A 19485-nucleotide genomic window follows, 5' to 3' on the forward strand; every position below is an offset into this window, starting at 1 on the left:
TTGAAATATAATGTAACATTTTAAAAAGGATTGTTTATGATCATTACAAACTAGTAACTATTATATCCTAAATTCAGTGGAAAATATTAACTAAAATTTGTATTATATTTACAATATAATTATAAATCACATTAGATCTGGACATATATATTAAATATTATATTATGAGAAAAGTATCTGAAATATTTTCCATGATAGTGTTACAATAAACAGCTAGGGGTTCAAATATTAAAAATAAATATGAAATAAAATGTATCTTATTTATAACTCTTAGTAATAAGATTAACTGTAATTTATATCAACTACATTTACAGTATAATTTTACACCACATTAAATTTGTACATATTGAGAAAAAGTATCTGGAATGATTACATTTACAATATTTACAATTCTAAATGAATGCACAATATATCAATAATAAATATTGTAAACAAATATCTATATATACATACATTTACATGCGTATATATAGCTGATAGATTTGATTTTTTTTTAACAATTTCTAATATATTCTATTATCTATACATAAGTTATTTACTAGTTTATATTAGTTAGAATGAATTAAACCACACAAGATCTGTTCCATTGTCTTTACTTCAATGTTCACAACTAAAAGCACAAGACCATTCTTTTAAAATATTGCCAATACAAGTTTTTTTTTTATAACAGGGAAAACTATTTTTTTTTTCAACAATTTGAGGATGTTCACCTCCAGTGCTTTGAACAACGTTTGTGGCAACTGTACAGATGCAAATATTAGTGGCAAATTTCTTCATTACCAAACACATTGATTCCTCTTCTGTTCTTGGACATTCATAAATCTCTTTGTAAACTTTAGAACATCTCTTCTTCTCAAGACCACTGCTAAATATTCAGTGGTAAAGTGCTGTAGCAAAAAATGAAAACATTATTAAATTCTTCCCCCACGGTAATAACAAAGCTAGGAATATGCATTACGATATTTAGCTATAATGGTTTCAGTGTCTGTATGAATCTATGTACAAATGAGTTTACTGTTACAAGAGCAAAAGATGAACTATTGCGCATCGTATTGTACATCGTTCTAGATTACAAATTAATCTGGTTTTCAAGAGGACCCTGCGATGAACATGAATTATAGAAGTTACTTTCTCCCTCATTGTGTGCAAGACAAGAAAGCTCTTCCATTTACCACCAGACTGAAACAACCAATAGGAGTAGATGGCGTAAGTGACATAACAATGGCCATTATATAATCATGTCAGTGGTAAATCAAAGCCATTGTTTTTCTGGTACAGCGACTGTGTCGTTAAGGGGCATAAATGATAAACGCATCGTTTAAATGCTGCTATTTGTGCAACATGTTGATTGTGATCTTGCAGAACAGGAATACGAATATTACTTTCTTCTGAAAGAAAATTAGAACAATGTAGCTCAATATTTCCGCAGGAAAAAAACAAACAAAGAGAACAAAGAATGCTCTCAGCTTTTGTAGGCACAATGGTAAATGTGGCAAATGCTTAAAAACATCATCCCAAACCTTCCAAAATGAACCATAATCAAAGTGGAATTCAAATGTCAGAATCAAACTCATCACTCATTTTATGAACCAATAGTAAAATCCAATTACATTTCCATTCAAAGTAAATGTGCTGCCCGCATTCTCCACCAACTTGTGTCTTCAGAAATCAGTACTTTAAAATGTAGGTGGTCAAGTTTTTCGCCCGAATGAGTGCGCATGTCCATTTTTTAAAAATATGACAGCTGGTCCAAGCAGAATTGTTTAGGTTACACTGAGCAGCTTAAAAAAATGCAGGGCTCCATTGGAATTTAATGTGAATAAAACAAACATTGAAGAAGTTCAGATACAAACAGTCACTCTTCACTGTTAGACGCAAGTTGCTAAAAAACTTTGAGTGGATGAATTGCACTAAAACAAAGATGAGCGGGTTTTTTTTCACAAACGTGGGCCGTTGTGGTTGACAGTATCTGATTTTTTCAGTTTGCCTTTGTTGAAGGATTGTATGGAGCTGAGGAGGGCACCCCGGCCCACGCCGTTGGCAGCGGGAGGTGAGAGGGACGGAGGGACGGGTTCACTCCCAGGAGGAGGAGGAGGAGGAGGAGGAGGAGGAGGAGGAGGAGGAGCAGCGGGGGGAGGAAGAGGAGGCGCTGGAGGTGCTCCTGCGGAATCAGAAAACAGTCCATCAAGATCGGTCGCTTTCAGTAAGATACATACTCAGAATCCTCTGCGGTATGTAAACAGGAAGCAAATAAAGTACAACAGCCATTCAGTTCAGAATGAGACACTTACCACAAAAGGCAACATTTAAAGTCAACATGAAAGTGATTTTAAAAATATCGGTTGACTTGGAATGCGTCCTCCGAAGGCAGCATTTATCAGTTTTCGGACACAGCCAATGACTTACTCATTTAGACATTTACTGTCACCTACTGGCAGTTGTAGTTTCCTATTTAGAGTGTCATTTCATTCAAAAAATAACATTTACATATTAATAAAAAACCCATTAAAGGTATAGTTCATCATTTCATGTCATCATTTACTCACCCTCATGGCCGTTGAAGCCTAAAAGTTTATGCGTAGTAAATTCTGTTGAATCAAATTAAATATTTTTTTCTAAAGCTACTTTTTGTGATGTCTATTTGATGCGTTTCCCATTTAACACAATAATGACTTAATTAGATTAAAAAGGTTAATTGCTTGACAGCCCTAAAATAAATATAAATAATTATAAAATATAAAGTGTTTTTATATATATATATATATATATATATATATATAGGTGAATATATATATACACCGGTATATATATATATATATATATATATATATATATATATAGTAAATTATAATTTAAAAATATAATTATTAATTATGTAATACTTACAAATATGAGGATTAGAAAGAAAATTTCCATTTCATGTTGACTTTAAATAACTTAATGCTGATTTGTCAATACTGTGATCATTTACTAACCAATCACCTTCTTGGAAATAAGTGACTGACAGCATGACTCATGCCTTCTGAACCAATAAGCAAGATGCAAGGTTGTGCTCAGTTGTAGCTGCTTTAAGACCACAATTTTTTTTAAATTCTTTATTCAAAAGATCATCTAAAAAAATTGTATCTTAAAAAGAAGTATTAGCAGTTACTAATATAAACATTGCATATATAACAAAAAAACAACAACAACAACTCACAATCCACAAAAAGTGCTTGTTGTTAGTAAGAGAATTTACCCTCAGAAAAGCCCAATTTTGTGCCTAAATAGACAATTGCAGATTGTGAACTTTTAAAGTTGCATTAACCCTTCTCAGTAGGCTGGAAACTTGCTGAACAGACCTCATTTAATATTAATGAGTAGCAGTTTTGCTATGGGGAATCAGAATGTACTACTGAGGGAGGGTGAGCTGCAACTTTATAGTTGAAATAGATTATTATTGAATTACTTTACCCCGCACACGTTCAAAATGGTGCATGCTCTAGTTTTGAAGACAGCATGTAAGAGAGAGAGATAGAGAGAGAGAGTGAGAGAGACAGAGAGAGGCACACACAAGTTACTGATCATATCAGAATGAGATGACACATCGGATGATTATGATCTGGTAAGATGTATGGAGATTGCAACCGATTTCATGAGGAATTTGGCGATTGATCATGGAAACAAGAGAGATTAGGTCATGACTGACCTCAATTTGATAGAAAAACAGGAGATGTTAAGCCTGTGAGTTACAATCGAAAACATTTTACCACATCATGCAACAAATTTATAAATTCAGAATTACTTTTGATTTATTGGGAAACCTTTGATTGTTTTGATTGGACATACTGTAGGGGAATGTTTGGAAAAACATTCCCCTACCAGGAAAAACAAACTCTTCTGATGAAGTTTACATAATGATGGAGGATGAACAGAGTTATAAACGGGACGTACCTGGTAGAGGAGTGGGTGAGGACGGGCAGGTTGGAGGTGAACTCGCCCCAGAACCTGCTAGAAGACCATTAAAAATACTTTTACTGTGTTCTTTACTGTATTTATACATTGACAGCTGTTTCTAGGATCAGGTAGTAATAAAGTTCAACAGAAGTGTACTGGTAGTTAAAAAAAAGCCATTCAAAATCAGATGTAATAATGATAAATATTCTCTAAATATTTAGATGAGCACCAAGGTTGTTGGCAATGGTATTTGCTTTAATAAAAGTCACAAGTCTATGGAAGCTTGTTTCTGCCACTGAATAAAAAAAAAAAAAAAGGTAATTGTGTATTTGTATCTCGCAATACTGACTTTTTTTCTCAGTATTGCGTGATATAAACTCGCAATTTCAAGGAAAAAGTCCGAATTGTAAGATATAAACTCGCAATTGCAAGAGAAAAAAAAGTCAGAATTGCGAGATATAAACTCTGAATTGCGAGAAAAAGTCAGAATTGTAAGATATAAACTCGCAATTGCAAGAAAAAAAAAAGTCAGAATTGCGAGATATAAACTCTGAATTGCGAGAAAAAGTCAGAATTGTAAGATATAAACTCGCAATTGCAAGAAAAAAAAAGTCAGAATTGCAAGATATAAACTCTGAATTGTGAGAAAAAGTCAGAATTGTAAGATATAAACTCGCAATTACGAGAAAAAAGGTCAGAATTACGAGAAAAAAGAAATATATAAACTTGCAATTGCAAGAAAAAAGAAAAAAAGTCAGAATTGCTAGACAGAAGCAATTGCGAGAAAAAACGTCAGAATTGCGAGATATAAACATAATTGGGAGAAAAAGTCAGATTTGCGAGAAAAAAAAAAGTTAGATTTGCGGGAAAAAGTCAGAATCACAAGAAAAGGCAGAATTCCTTGAGTTTGAGTTTATATCTTGTAATTTCTTGTGAGTGAGTGTGATGTGCACTTAATTATTTAAAAAACTGTTTAATTACTGGGCGAGTTAGACATTAAGTATACAGTCTTTTATTCAAAACAAAAAAGTATTTAAAGACGACAAAAGTTTATAATATTGTGATTTATCTTGGACCAGGTTGGTTTGGTTCATGGTTTATTACTTCTTTCTGAAGAGTCCATCCATCTCAAGTGGTCCAAAAAAAATTCAATTTGGCTGCTTAACAATTTTAAATTTTCCTATTTTCTTTTTTTACATCTATATATTGTTTTTTACTTGAGACTAGCTACAGAATTTTATTTATATTTTACTTTTATTTAACCACAAAAGAAGAACATTTAAAATGCTCAAGCAACCTCCACTGGTCTATTTGAGATGGACTGACCCTGAGGACTTTCCCGAAATCCCTATGGAGAAAAATACTTCTGGAACCCTGAATGCTGAAAACGTACATTTTGAAATTAAATTACAGTTGTTTATTAATAAAGGAAAGTTTGATAATACATGAAACCTACCAGAGTTGTTATTGTATTTGACAGAGAGTTCCTCCTCATTTTCATATGTCGACTGTCTCGATTTCTGGAACCCAAATAGCCGTTTTAGTTTTAAGAACCATTACGTTCAGGATAAAACAGTGTGGGCGTTTAGTGTGAATCCTAATTATGGTAAAGCGTTTAAACTCATGTACCTTTCTGGCCAACATCTTCCTCTTGCGCTTCTCCTCCTCTGAGCCGTGGTGCGACTGCGCTCGCGTCAACCTCTTGTGCTGGTGGATCTGAAAACACACGAGGTTTCTGTTACATAAACGTAACTGGATTTTCGAAGATAAGTTGAAAGGATTTTCGGTAACACTTTACAATAAGGTTCATTAGTTAATGTATTAACTAACATGTACTAACAATGAGCAATACATTTGTTACTGTATTTATTCATCTTTGTTAATGTTAGTTCATAAAAATCCAGCTGTTCATTGTTCATGTTAGTTAACGGTGCATTAACTAATGTTAACAAATACAACCTTTGATTTTAATAATGTATTAGTAAATGTTGAAATTAATATTAACTAAGATTAATAAATGCTGTAGAAGTATTGTTCATTCTTAGTCCATGTTAACTAAGGTGGTTAACTAATGAACCTTATTGTAAAGTGTTACCGGATTTTCCTGTTGTGTCAGATATCAGGGTTGGTGAAAATGTGGACAGTATTACATTTTATTCCACTTTTCTAGAATGAAATGACAAGATTTGTGTTTGCGACACTGTGGCGTAACATTTGTTGCACAAGAGACCAAAAGTGAACAAAGCAATGCACTAACCGTCCTCTGTTCCTCCACTAGACGCCTCTCTAAGCATTCTTTAGACAATTTCAGAGCCTCTTTTAATTTGGAGCTGATCTGGAGTTCGGAAAGAGAGAGAAAAAAAATAGTTTATAAAACCCTTGTCCATCCTTATGGACATTTTTGTCTTTTTCAGTTTAGTTTTTTTGATCACTTTGCCTGTGTTTATGCAAACTGGTGTGTATTTTTATTGGAATTTTATTATTTCACCCCCATTTCCTTTAAAAAATATTTTTTGCACTAGGTACACAAAATACTTCCTCTCAGCGCCTTTTGGACAAAAATGTCCGCATTGAAACCCTTTGGTTTTACTTTTTACAAACTTAAATCTGTGCTCCTAAGCTTAAATTTTTTATGACACGGACATAAAAAAAAAGAAAGAAAAAAAATTAAAAGGTTTATTTTTTACTTCAGTTTGCTTTGTTTACCTTAAACTGGGGTTTCTCCGAGTTAAACAGCAGCACGTCATTGAATAACCTGTTAGAACGAGAGTCAAACTCAGCAACCGTTTGTGCTTCAGTTTTAAACAATGTCAAAATTCACATTACTGCTCGACTTTCAACCACATGCTTTAGATTCACAATAACGTGACAGTTATAAAATGAAGACTTCATGTTTTGTACTCATGACTCATAGGATGAATCTCACAAAACTTGTCAAGAACAGGTCTGGGTCATATTTTAGCCAATAATCAACAGAATTTTTTATTTTTATTTTGTATAAAGAAAATGACATCTATTTTTTGCACCATTGTAATTTGACATAATTTTCATGATATTACGCAAAATAAAACACTATTAAGAAATAAACATTAACTCGTGACAATTATGCCAATCATTTTATTCAAAATATAATTTAAATTATATTATAAAAACAATAAAAATGTTATGTATAAAAATATAATGATAAAACAAAATATATACGACTAACTAATTGGCAAATATCTTATTCCTTTTGTGAAATTTCCAAGCAGGCCTGAACATCGTAACTCACGGTGTTTTTTTTTTTTTGATCAAAGTCTTTTTATTGTATTTTAACATACAACAAACAACAGACACTTAGCAACCCAGAACCCACCCACCCCCATCGCACCACTGGTATAGAGAAAAAAAAAAAATATATATATATATATATATATATATATATAAAAAAAAAAAACTCATACAATGTCATTAGAGTCCATTTGTTCAATTAGTGTAAGAACAGGTTGCCAGATATTACTGAATTTAATGTTATTACCCTGCAAATTATAACGAATTTGCTCAAGTGTTAAATAGTGCATAACATCGTTAATCCAATGTTTAAATACAGGTGGAGACTTATCCTTCCATTTCAATAAAATAATGCGTCTGGCCAAGAGAGTTACAAATGCTATCACTGTTTTATCCCATTTGCCTATACCAAGTTCTTGTGGTACTACTCCAAAGATGGCAATGATCGGTGACGGGTCAATATGAGTATGCAATACTCTAGAAAGAAAAACAAAAATCAACTCCCAAAACTCAAACAGTTTGGGACAGCTCCAGAACATGTGTAACTCACGGTGTTTGTAGTAGTTGGGAAACGGTTGGCATTCCTGTTTTGCAAGCTTCTGTGGACAGGATGGACTGAAGTACAGAGACTGTGGGAAAATGGAAAACAAAAGGTAACGTATTACATAAAACCATTAACTACAAACGTTTTACGAACACAGTTTGGGATTCCTGCTGTAGGTTGTTAACTATTGCATAAAACTGTACAACAGCTAATGTTTTGTAGCTTGAAATGGCAAGTTCAACTTATTAAATTAACTACAACTAATTTACTTATTGATTTAGCCTATTATACTTATACATACAATATCCATGCTCTCCACATTCAGACAGTAATCTGATCAGTGCTACTATGTGCCTGCTTGCACATATATGAAGTACTTTGGCTAATTTAATTTGTGCTTTCAGTTTACAATAAGAGTCTAGAACATTTGACCACGTTTAAAGTGCCCCAATTATGCTATTTTAAATGTTCCTAATTTTGTTTTGGAGTTACAATACATTTACATGCATACAAGGCTGAAAAACTCTCACATTTTCTCATAATATACATTGCATCATCACCTCTGATTGGTCAGTTGGCTCAGTCTGTTGTGATTGGTCTACTCTGCTCTGATTGGTCAGTTGGCTCAGTCTGTTTTGATTGGTCTACTCTGCTCTGATTGGTCAGTTGGCTCAGTCTGTTCAGATTGGTCTACTCTGCTCTGATTGGTCAGTTGGCTCAGTCTGTTTTGATTGGTCTACTCTGCTCTGATTGGTCAGTTGGCTCAGTCTGTTCAGATTGGTCTACTCTGCTCTGATTGGTCAGTCGGCTCAGTCTGTTTTGATTGGTCTACTCTGCTCTGATTGGTCAGTTGGCTCAGTCTGTTGTGATTGGTCTACTCTGCTCTGATTGGTCAGTTGGCTCAGTCTGTTTTGATTGGTCTACTCTGCTCCGATTGGTCAGTTGGCTCAGTCTGTTGTGATTGGTCTACTCTGCTCTGATTTGTCAGTTGGCTCAGTCTGTTCTGATTGGTCTACTCTGCTCTGAATGACAGTTGGCTCAGTCTGTTTTGATTGGTCTACTCTGCTCTGATTGGTCAGTTGGCTCAGTCTGTTTTGATTGGTCTACTCTGCTCTGATTGGTCAGTTGGCTCAGTCTGTTTTGATTGGTCTACTCTGCTCTGATTGGTCAGTTGGCTCAGTCTGTTGTGATTGGTCTACTCTGCTCTGATTGGTCAGTTGGCTCAGTCTGTTTTGATTGGTCTACTCTGCTCTGATTGGTCAGTTGGCTCAGTCTGTTCTGATTGGTCTACTCTGCTCTGATTTGTCAGTTGGCCCAGTCTGTTCTGATTGGTCTACTCTGCTCTGATTGGTCAGTTGGCTCAGTCTGTTTTGATTGGTCTACTCTGCTCTGATTGGTCAGTTGGCTCAGTCTGTTCTGATTGGTCTACTCTGCTCTGATTGGTCAGTTGGCTCAGTCTGTTTTGATTGGTCTACTCTGCTCTGATTGGTCGGTTGGCTCAGTCTGTTTTGATTGGTTTACTCTGCTCTGATTGGTCAGTTGGCTCAGTCTGTTTTGATTGGTCTACTCTGCTCTGATTGGTCAGTTGGTCCAGTCTGTTTTGATTGGTCTACTCTGCTCTGATTGGTCAGATGGCCCAGTCTGTTATGATAGATCTACTGCTTACAGCAGGGGTGCCCAATCCTGCTCCTGCCGATCGACTGTCCTGCACAGTTCATCTCCAACCCTAATCAAACACACCTGAAGCAACCAATTAAGGACTTCAGGATCACTTGAAAATTAAAGGCAGGTGTGTTTGATTAGGGTTGGAGATGAACTGTGCAGGACAGTCGATCTGCAGGAGAAGGATTGGGCACCCCTGGCTTACAGCATGCGTCGGAAACCAAAAGTCCATTACCATATATCTGAATTTCAGCTCCAGATCTTCCTCAACACTTAATACACAGCGATACGAACAATAACGATGGTGTTGGTTTTACTGTATTAATTTGAGCTAGAGTCCTCATTCTTAAAGTGCATACAACGTGGGCAGATTAGGTTCTTTCTTTTAGGAGACAATAACTTTATTTATTGTGCACTTTGATCTTTGCAAACCTTTTACATTCACAAACAGCTATATTACACACTCAATGAAAAGCATAATAGGGGGACTTTAAATAAAAAAAAAAAATTCTGACTACATGTGGGCTGATTGGTCATACTCCAGAGAACATTCATAAAGGTGACGAGAAGATCATACTGACCTACAGATGGGAACTGGGCCGTAGGATACTGGTCTACAGGCACGGCATCAGGCGGGCGGCCATACGTCATTTCATAAAGCAAGTGTCCAAATGAGTAGATGTCTATGCTTTCTGTTGTCTGATGAAAGGAAAAAGATCAGCTTTTCAACATCAAGCAGTTTAATTATTCATATTTAAATGATTTAATATTAATAAGAAAATATAAAATAATGAATGAGTTAATCATATTTAGCAATTATTTAATAAAATTTTAAATATTAACATTATTAATAATATTTAAAATAACAAATATTTAGCAATTTTATTAATACATTATTTTATCATTTAATTTGTTCATTTTGGTTTTAATTTTTTAGTATAATAATGATAAAGGCATCTTACATTAATTTTCCTGAACTGCGTTACATAGGGTCGGTAATATGATGGCAGTCCCAGTAATGAATTCTCTATATCCAACAATTTACAAGTGTTCTCCTCGATCAGGACATTGGATGCATGAAGATGCCCGTACGGAAAACCCTTGTCATGGAGAAATTTTAGTGCCTGGAAAAAACATAAATTACATATTTACATTTGGAAATACGCCACAGTGAAAAAACAATGTTAAAGTTTGACGTAAAATAATAGTTAGCAAACTCAAATATATACTATCATTCAAATGTAATATTGTTTAATGTTTTTGAAAGAAGTCTCTTCTGCTCAACAAGGCTGCATTTATTTGATGAAAAATAAAGTAAAAACAATAATATTTTGAAATATTACAATTTAAAATAACTGTTTTCTATTGGAATATATTGTAAAATGTCATTTATTCCTGTGATTATTCCTTCAGAAATCATTCTAATATGCTGATTTTCTGCTCAAAAAACATTTCTGATTATTATCAATGTCGAAAAAAGTTGTGCTACTTCATATTTTTGTGGAAAGATATTCTTTGATAAATAAAAAGTTCAAAAGAAGAACATTAATTTGAAATAGAAATCTTCTGTGACATTTTAAATGGCCTTTACTGTCACTTTTGAAAAAGCGTCCTTGATGAATAAAAGTATTAATTTCTTTCAAAAACTAAAAAATATCTTTGAACATGCCGTAACAGACCTCCAGAATCTGTCTTCCGTATGTTCGGATTTGCTGCAGCTCCAAACCCTGGATCTTTTTGGGATTGCAGTACTTCTTAAGAAAGGGTTCTTTGGGCTTCACCTGGCGGACCGGAAAAATTCAAGACAGAATTAAAAAGATATTGAAATATGTTAAAAGTTACAATCTGAAAAAAATAAAAACATTTTTGACAAGTCAAGAAGAAGAAAACAAACCTTGCAAATGTGATCCCTAAGCGTTCCTTTCTCACTGAAAACTCTAATGACTAGTGCAGACAATTCACTGCTAGTGGCGAAACTGACGGCGGAGATGTTTGAATGCTACGGAAAAGTCAGAAACATATAAACACTTCTACGTAAACTTGTTCTTTGAGTGTTTTTGTCCATGGAAAAGTCACTGACACAAGTTTAGGATGTTGTTGGAGTTATCAGGGTGTTGCTATTCGGTTTGTAAAAGGTGTTCTGGTTGGTTGCTAGGTAATATATAGTATATTTTTATTAGAAATATAAAATTTGTTTGTAGAAAAGCCTGGAAACTGAATGAAACAGGAAACATTAGGCCTCACTTTGCCATCAGGTCACTATGACCCACACTTATCGGTTAAGTTGTTCTTTTTGATTGATATGTTATGTAAACTTTCTTGATATACGGTTTTTAATATATTCTCTTAAAGATAAAAAAATAGACCAATTGGTGGAACGCCACTATTAAAGAGACGCCAGAAAGATTAGGAATTAATTGTGGCCAGTGTTGGGCAAGTTACTTTTAAAAAGTAATTAGTTACAGTTACTAGTTACTACTTCCAAAAAGTAATTAAATTAGTTACTCAGTTACAAATTTTTAAATTAACTAGTTACTTAAGAAAGTAACTATTGCGTTACTTTCAAGTAAAATTAAATTTTAAATGCTCAAATGTGACCCCACCTCTACCCCTCTTTAACGGAACTTACAATACATGTGCATGTTCAATTATTTATGATAAATCTGAATATTATAATGAAATGGACACTTAATACAATACATTATTAACAGAAACATGAAACATTGTAGGCTACACACATCTAAAAAAAAAAAAATGTTGCTGTGGGACAAAGTGAGACTAGCCTCCAATCAAATGCCATGTAGATATTATGTTTATATAGTGGATCAATGCAAATAACACAATAGATGTTTTGGAACTTTTGATATTTATTGCCCCTCAACAGGCCACAACTGGGCAAAATTAAATTAAGCTTCTTAAGCTCGTCGCCATACCTGTCTCTCGTTGACTGACTGGCTTGCTTGTGTTGTTCATTGTGTGTCCTGTCCTGTCCGACTATGCGTTATGATGGGTCGTTCGCAATTCATGAGCGTTAGCCGTTAGTGATGATGGATCGACTCGTTCGCGAATGAGCTTTTGATGGGTCGTTCGCGATTCGCGAATGAGCCGACTCTAAGAGCCGGCTCTTTTAGGTGAACGTCGGGAGCTGGCTCGCATATCTGAAGAGCCGACTCTATTTTTACAAATTTAGCCTATTGAAATTAAATAATTATGTAATAAAAATTTAAATATTATAGTCAAATTCATTTAAAGAGCCGTTTGTGAGCCAAAAGAGCCGGCTCTTTTCAGTGTGCTGAGTCAAAAGTGCCGAATGCCTACTACTATGCGTGCTTTCGAACACCCGCCCAACTCTACCTCTGATTGGCTTACAATGACATTTTACTCTACCTCAGTCTTCAGCATTTATGCGCTTGTCTCGTGCTCTACCCACTAACCAAGGAAGAACAGTAAAAAAAGTATTTGCCTCTCGCTCAGAGATCTAGTTGGTCTGATGAAAAAAAAAAACCCCGCTTCATCAGTTATAGTAACGGGCCGCATTTTTTGGCAGTAACGGGAACGGCGTTATTAAGATGAGAAGAGTAATCAATTAGATTACTCGTTACTGGAAAAAGTAATGCCGTTAGTAACGGCGTCACTGATTGTGGCAGACAAAAAGGAGTTTGGCTTTATAAAAAATGAAGATAACCCAATGAACGTTCACTGGTTCAACAGGTTCTAAGAAGTGAGATTGTTAGATATACAGCTGGCATCTCGGCTTTGTTGACTGGACCAACAAAGTCTGATCTTTGGCATCAGGAATTTCTTGAGATTGTTTGCAAAGAAGAGCAGAATTCTTCTACAACAATTGCTATGATATTCTGGAGGACACTAGAATTCAGATTTCCTGCATGTTTTCCCATAAGCCTCATGGCCAGAAATGACCTTGTCATGCATTCCTCATTACCGTGTTTCTCAGTTGGATTGCTTTAATCTGCTCATCTGGAATGCGGACATCATGATCAGACGTCCACCTCCATCTGACTGACGATTTGCCTTGAAGTAACCATTAAAGGGATAGTTCACTCAAAAATGAAAATTCGGTCATCAATTATTCACTCGCACGTCGTTCCAAACCCATACGAGTTTAGTTCATCTTCGGAACACAAATGAAGATGTTTAAAAAAAACTAGAGATTTCTGTCCCTCCATTGAAAGTCTATTCACCCAAAACTGAAACTGTGGATCGAGCGGTTTAATCCAAGTCTTCTGAAGAGATATGATCACTTTATATGATAAACAGATTCAATTTAGGCTTTTATTCACATGCAAACATTGGTCAGCGAACATACATAGAGCACTCATATGTAAACAGAAGGTCAAGCATGTGAACCAATGAGGTTCGATCTTGCGAGGCACGCAAGTACGTTTGGGTTTCCGTTTTCCATATCGGATGTGCTCTATGTGTATGAGCGTTAATCAATGTTTATATGTCAATAAAAGCTTAAATTAAATCTGTTCATCATATAAAGCAATTGTGTCTGTTCAGTTGACGTGGATTAAACTGCTCCATTCATATGGATTTCTTTTAGGACCTCTTTATAAAAGTTTTGAACCGTCAGAGTTTTGGGTGAATAGACTTTCAAAGGAGACACAGAAATCTCTCAGATTAAAAAAAAAAAAAAAAAAAAAAAAAAACAGTATTTGTGTTTCGAAGATGAACGGAATTCTTATAAATATTAAGTGAAAAACGTAGAAATTTTGCCTTGGAAACTAACTGAAATGAGTTTAAGTTGAAGCACTTAATCTAAATAAAATAAAGGGTTAATAAGTAAACAAATAAAAACTAAGGGTTTGTTTACACAACAACAATGTACTAAAAAAAATGGAAAAGCTTTTCCTTTGCTTTTTTTTCTTTTCGTACAGACAACTACTTTGTCAGAACGATCCCTGTTCACACGGATCCGGGAAAACTATTAAAAACGCTGTATTATTCATGCCAGGCGATGTCACTTTGTAAAGAAACTCTACGCGCCTACAGACTGAACACATAATATGCATGCGCATGACGTCACCGTTTTCACAAATTCGTGTTTTTGTAGTTTACACAGAGACATTAATGGTATCGGTTTCAAAAACTCGCACTTTGAACCCTGATTTCAAAAGTTTACGCCCCCAAAACGCTGTTCTCGTGTAACTGAACGGCCAAAATGCATACAAGTTTTTAGTTGAAAACGGTGTCATGTAAAAGGCCCCTAAAACTGAAATAAAAATTCTAATATTTTAAAGAAACTAAAACTAATAAATAAGCCCATAAAATTACCAAAAAATTAAACTAAAATTTAAAATAAAAGCAAACTAAATATCTTAACACTGAAAATATCTTAACACTAAAATAAGACTGCATCTAACCCGTGTTCGGGTGTCTACACATGACTTTAATGGAGTCTTTTGTAAAGATGGGCTTGCAGTGATCGGTTTAATCTGGCAGTACGGCTGCTGAACTTGAGGACGCAGAAAAAACAAGAGCACATGACAGTGTTCGCACACAAAACATCCAAACATTCGGGTCTGTACACAAAGACAGGCTCTTTTAGTTCATTCCCGACAGTGTGTCGGCTCTCCTTAACAGCTATGCAATTAAATACAACAAAAGTGAAATTAATTATATTCCTATTTGTTTTGCATTACGATAATTGCATGGGAATATTGCGTATCATGAAAATAACGTCTATTGTCAATTGATTACTAAAAGATCATCACACTGCAACAATGTTTTGATGAATAAAAATATTTTTAAAAATCAATGCTATTATATTTATATTAAATTGATTTTCAATCTGAATAGTTGTAAATGTATTTTAGGCCCTAAAAACCACCAGAACTTCCTAGCAACACCATAACAAAACTCTTACAACAATATATCAACACCGGTAACCCCTCAACCCAATTTAAGACTTACAGAAAATGTTGGAAGCAGCTTCATCGCAGACTGGAGATCTTTGTCGGACAGGAACTTATCTGGACCCAAATCGACCTATAATTGGTAAAGAAACGTATTATTACAGTGAGTACAAGGGTCACACAATGCTGTGGCCAATTATAGAAGAGAATGAAAACAAATACGTCAAGAGGGATTAGTAAGTTAGTTAAGTTCTTTGTGCAGCCAAACAAAGTAGTGTTGAGTACAACAAACAAGATGTACTGCATCAGGGTTACATAATAATGGGAATTAAACAAGGTGAGGGTCAAAGTACTGGATTAACAGAACAAGAATATAACAAAAAAAAAAGTTTTTGATCTGTGTTTGTATGGGTCAAATTGAAACTTACCCAACTTAATACTTGTTTCTCTTTGGGCTGATCTTTGTCTTTGACCAAGAAGTACCTCTTTCTCAACCGCCAGCCTATAAAAAGACAGACATTAAGTGATTGAATAAATATTAATATCAATAAATAGAAATCTCACCTCAAAATTGAAAAACCAAAAAGTGAAAAATAATACAATAATAACATTTTTGCATTTTGACATTCATTTCATAACAAATAAGAACATTTTATGCTTTAAAGTTTCATTACCGTAACATGTAAAAAAAATCCATTCTCAGTACCGTAATACAGAAACAAACAAACATCCAATTTAACAACTACAGTTTCCAAATGTATTTTTAAAACGAAACAAAAATGTATTAATTTTTTTTGCATTACAGTAAAGACAATGAGATTTCCCCCCCCATTACGGTAATGACAATTTACAGGAAAAAAGCTTAATTTTCATGAAATTTTCAAATTATTTTTCTTTTTTCTTTTGATTTTGCAGTAAAATAACCTGAACATGTTCTAATAGGTAAATGTTAAAACTTTGTTTATGAATCTTCCTCTGAAAGAAACCAAACAGCAAGTTTCTTCTCAAATGTGTCTCGGCTATGGAACTGTTTTTAGAAGAAGGAATAAATGCCATGAGCCTCTGAAATCCATCAAGTTGTCAGGAACTATCAATGTGTCAACGTGATTTGCTGGGCCTGACGCTGGGATGCGAATATAAACAGCGCGTCATCGTGAGAAACAAATCAATAAAACTTGAATCATTAACTTTTATAGTTGTGCTGCACCTCAAGGCTGACGATGTTGATCTTTCATGGTCAATGTAAAAGCAACAAAAATTGTAATCAATAAATAATATATAATACGTTAATACATTATAATAATAATATATAATAGGATGGAAATTGTCAGCATTTGACCAAATAACTGTACAGCTTTACTCACCAATGTCTTTTAACGGCTCAATAACCTCCCATTTTGGATCGGATCTGAAGAACATGGACACCTGCTGTAAGGCTATTTCTGAAAAATAAGGAAAGGGCGAGTTTTAGAATAATTTTGATCCACAAAATCCCATCTAGTCTTAAAATACACCCTGGTTGTATTACCTGTGTAGTTTGCTGAGTAATTGTTAGTGTCAAGGAACTTTTTGACCAGCTCACAGCTGGAGAGGACATGGTGACGCGTGATGTGGTTCAGATAGGCCTGAAGACCCTTCTGACGCTCGGCTATAAACTCTCGGTCCATGTTTCCTATCAGCTTCTTAGGAGGAAGTGGCAGGTTTAGGCCGGAAATCTATGAAAACAGAGAGATTGACTCATACTTACTCTTTCACTGAGTATTTATTTGGAAACAGCAGCTGTCAAACACATTTATGGGAAAGGATCCTTTTTCAACACAGGCTTGTTCTAACAGTCCACTTACAAGTAAACTATTATTCAGCATGTCAAAGTCGCTGTATCGCCGGATGACCTGCGGAAAAAAAATGAAGACTAAATCAGCCATTGTGACCATAACAAACATGATAGATGCCATGGATAGATGAATAGATAGATGGATAGTCCAAACTCACCGTCCAACTGTTGTCTGTGGAAACGCCCCTTTGGACACGAATGATATACTCCTGTTAATAGAGAAAAACAAATGATGACTGAATCCAAACTAGGAAACATACATTTAAATAAAAAGTACAACAGCAAGACCCTGATGAAAAACTGGCTTAACTTTAACATCAGCAAACCAGTTTAGCCTGAATAGTGGAAAACAACCTAAACAAGTCCATCTTTGTTTTGTTATTTCTTCACAATATTGGAAACTCAAGAGACCGAAATCATGTTGTCATAGACTTGTGGTTTTTATGAAAGAATTGTGAAGAAATGTCAAAACAGGAAGTGAAAAGACAAAACGTAACCAAGTCTCCAAAAACCCTGCAACAACCTCACGGTGACCCTGACGTTTACGGTGAGGTCCAGATGCTTATACTCATTAATGTTTGTCTCTCCTTTAAAAATGTCACCTGATAGTTTCCATACGACTAAAACAAGAGCAAAGGTACTCAGTTTCCAGAATGCACTGCAACGCTATTTTATTTAGATGACATCCACTCTGTGACTGATTATTTCCACACAATTCATGTATTAAAATCATCAACACTGTGACATGTATAGATTACAAAATAAATAGCAATAAATATATTTAATCAATCATATTAACTGATTATTTAGGTGAAGCTGTTCAGTTCGGCTAAACTAAAATAAGGTTTTTTTTTAAACAAGAAATTTAAAAGGGTTGTAAAGTTTACAGAAGCGAAAGTGGATTACTAGATTGCACTTTCATATAATGGATCATGAGAAGTTAATAGATGAATGGATGAGAAAGGAAATACTCGTATGTCTTGTGGCTTCGGTTTCGCAGCACAAGGAAATTATGCTCGGCTCAAATGCAAATGACATTTTTTTCAATTCCGCCCGTAAAACCACAAGTACAGAGCAAGACCGTTTAAAATGTCACATGAGATCTACAGCATAGATGGTATCTGTTTTGAAAATGCTTGTAAATTGTTTACTTCAAACCCTTAATAATTTTTTTTTTATATATATATAAATATAATGACCCTCTTAATCTTAATCTAGTTGTTAAAATACTATTTACACATCACTTTTGTTTAAAAGTTGATTATGTTCAGCATATTTGATTTTAAATAAACATATTTTTAAAGGATTTATGCTATTTTTTTTATCAGTTCATTCAAAGTTGATATTTGTTAACTAAATCTTTCAATGTTTAAAATCAAAATCAAATGGGTTTTTATGCAGACATTTCCTATTTCTTAAAAAAATTTTTTTACATTTTCAAAATGTTTACCTTTCACTAAATGTACATTACGTGTTCCAGTCTTAACTCACTACAGAAATTAATATTAAACTACTAACGTTAGTGATCTTTGTCACCAAACGCGATTAATTTGATCCCTATCGACAAATAATCGAGAATCAACAACGTTGAACGTCATAATCGACGTCAAAGCCCCATAAAATCTGATCTGCTGGCATTTTCAATGCGCATTTATAATCGATATGAAAGGTTTTAATGACCCAGAGACCCTCCGGGTGGTTCTGTTTAACGTTACCGTGTGCGCCTGTAAACTCTGGCTGGCCTCGATCACGGCGCTCAGCGGCACGGTGTCGTCCAGCGGCGGCTTCCTCCCGGACAACGGCTGCGGCCGCTGCTCCATGAACGCCATCCTGGATCAAAACAACACCAAACAGCCCCGGTTCGACAGGGTTCGGTTTAACCGAGAGCCCGCCTCTGTCGGTAAAACGACGTGACGGTTCACTGCGCGACTGTGCTTGTGACAACGTGGGAGAAACGAATCAGAAACTGCCAGTAAAGTATGACGTAGATGTTGTATCTGAGAGGAGCTCGTCCACTCTAGTGCGCACTCTCGAGTGAAAGTGAGTGAAGCCGCATTTATGTTTATATTCACCAAAATTATCTTTTAAGCCGGGCCGTTTGTAAAATACAGAAATTAATCAATTATTTACAGTTATATTCTGTTGTATTTTTCTGACAATAACATTGAAAAGAAAGAAATAAAGTGAGTGACGCCATGTTATAGTAAGTGCACTCAAACAGGAAACCACATAAGGCTTCACGGCTAAATTCAATCATATCTTTTCTTGTGAGGCTCGGTATAAAATTAAACTTAGCAAAATAACAAATAAACAAATTTCAACTTTATTTATATGGCTGTTGTTATGCAGTTTTGGTTGGA

At 34.8% G+C, this 19485-nt stretch overlaps 1 protein-coding gene across 6 annotated transcripts; it reads right to left on the reverse strand.

Moving 5' to 3' along the window:
- Positions 1 to 577: 577 nt before the first annotated feature.
- pxk (PX domain containing serine/threonine kinase) lies at positions 578 to 19148 on the reverse strand. 6 transcript variants are annotated; one of them, XR_008805727.1, is made up of 20 exons: positions 18841 to 19142; positions 17284 to 17334; positions 17136 to 17183; positions 16820 to 17006; positions 16656 to 16733; positions 15720 to 15793; positions 15350 to 15424; positions 11307 to 11411; positions 11092 to 11193; positions 10375 to 10536; positions 9994 to 10111; positions 7757 to 7835; positions 6643 to 6691; positions 6194 to 6271; positions 5566 to 5652; positions 5393 to 5456; positions 3934 to 3990; positions 3454 to 3481; positions 2115 to 2161; positions 2067 to 2081 (listed from the first exon to the last, which is right to left on the reverse strand). XR_008805727.1 is itself a non-coding variant. In XM_056242432.1 (19 exons), exons 1-19 carry the CDS (start codon positions 18952 to 18954, stop codon positions 1938 to 1940), a joined length of 1719 nt encoding a protein of 572 aa, XP_056098407.1. In that variant the 5' UTR covers positions 18955 to 19145; the 3' UTR covers positions 578 to 1937. The 6 variants fall into 6 exon arrangements, 5 of the variants coding, with proteins under 5 accessions (XP_056098407.1, XP_056098406.1, XP_056098405.1 ...); XM_056242432.1 differs by lacking the exon at positions 3454 to 3481 and having other exon boundaries at positions 578 to 2081; positions 18841 to 19145; XM_056242434.1 differs by lacking the exon at positions 2067 to 2081 and having other exon boundaries at positions 2102 to 2161; positions 3934 to 3987; positions 18841 to 19144.
- Positions 19149 to 19485: the final 337 nt, after the last annotated feature.

Source organism: Rhinichthys klamathensis, unplaced genomic scaffold (assembly GCF_029890125.1).
Source record: "Rhinichthys klamathensis goyatoka isolate OS25496 unplaced genomic scaffold, OSU_Roscu_1.1 h1tg000727l_1, whole genome shotgun sequence".
NCBI classification, from domain to species: domain Eukaryota; kingdom Metazoa; phylum Chordata; class Actinopteri; order Cypriniformes; family Leuciscidae; genus Rhinichthys; species Rhinichthys klamathensis.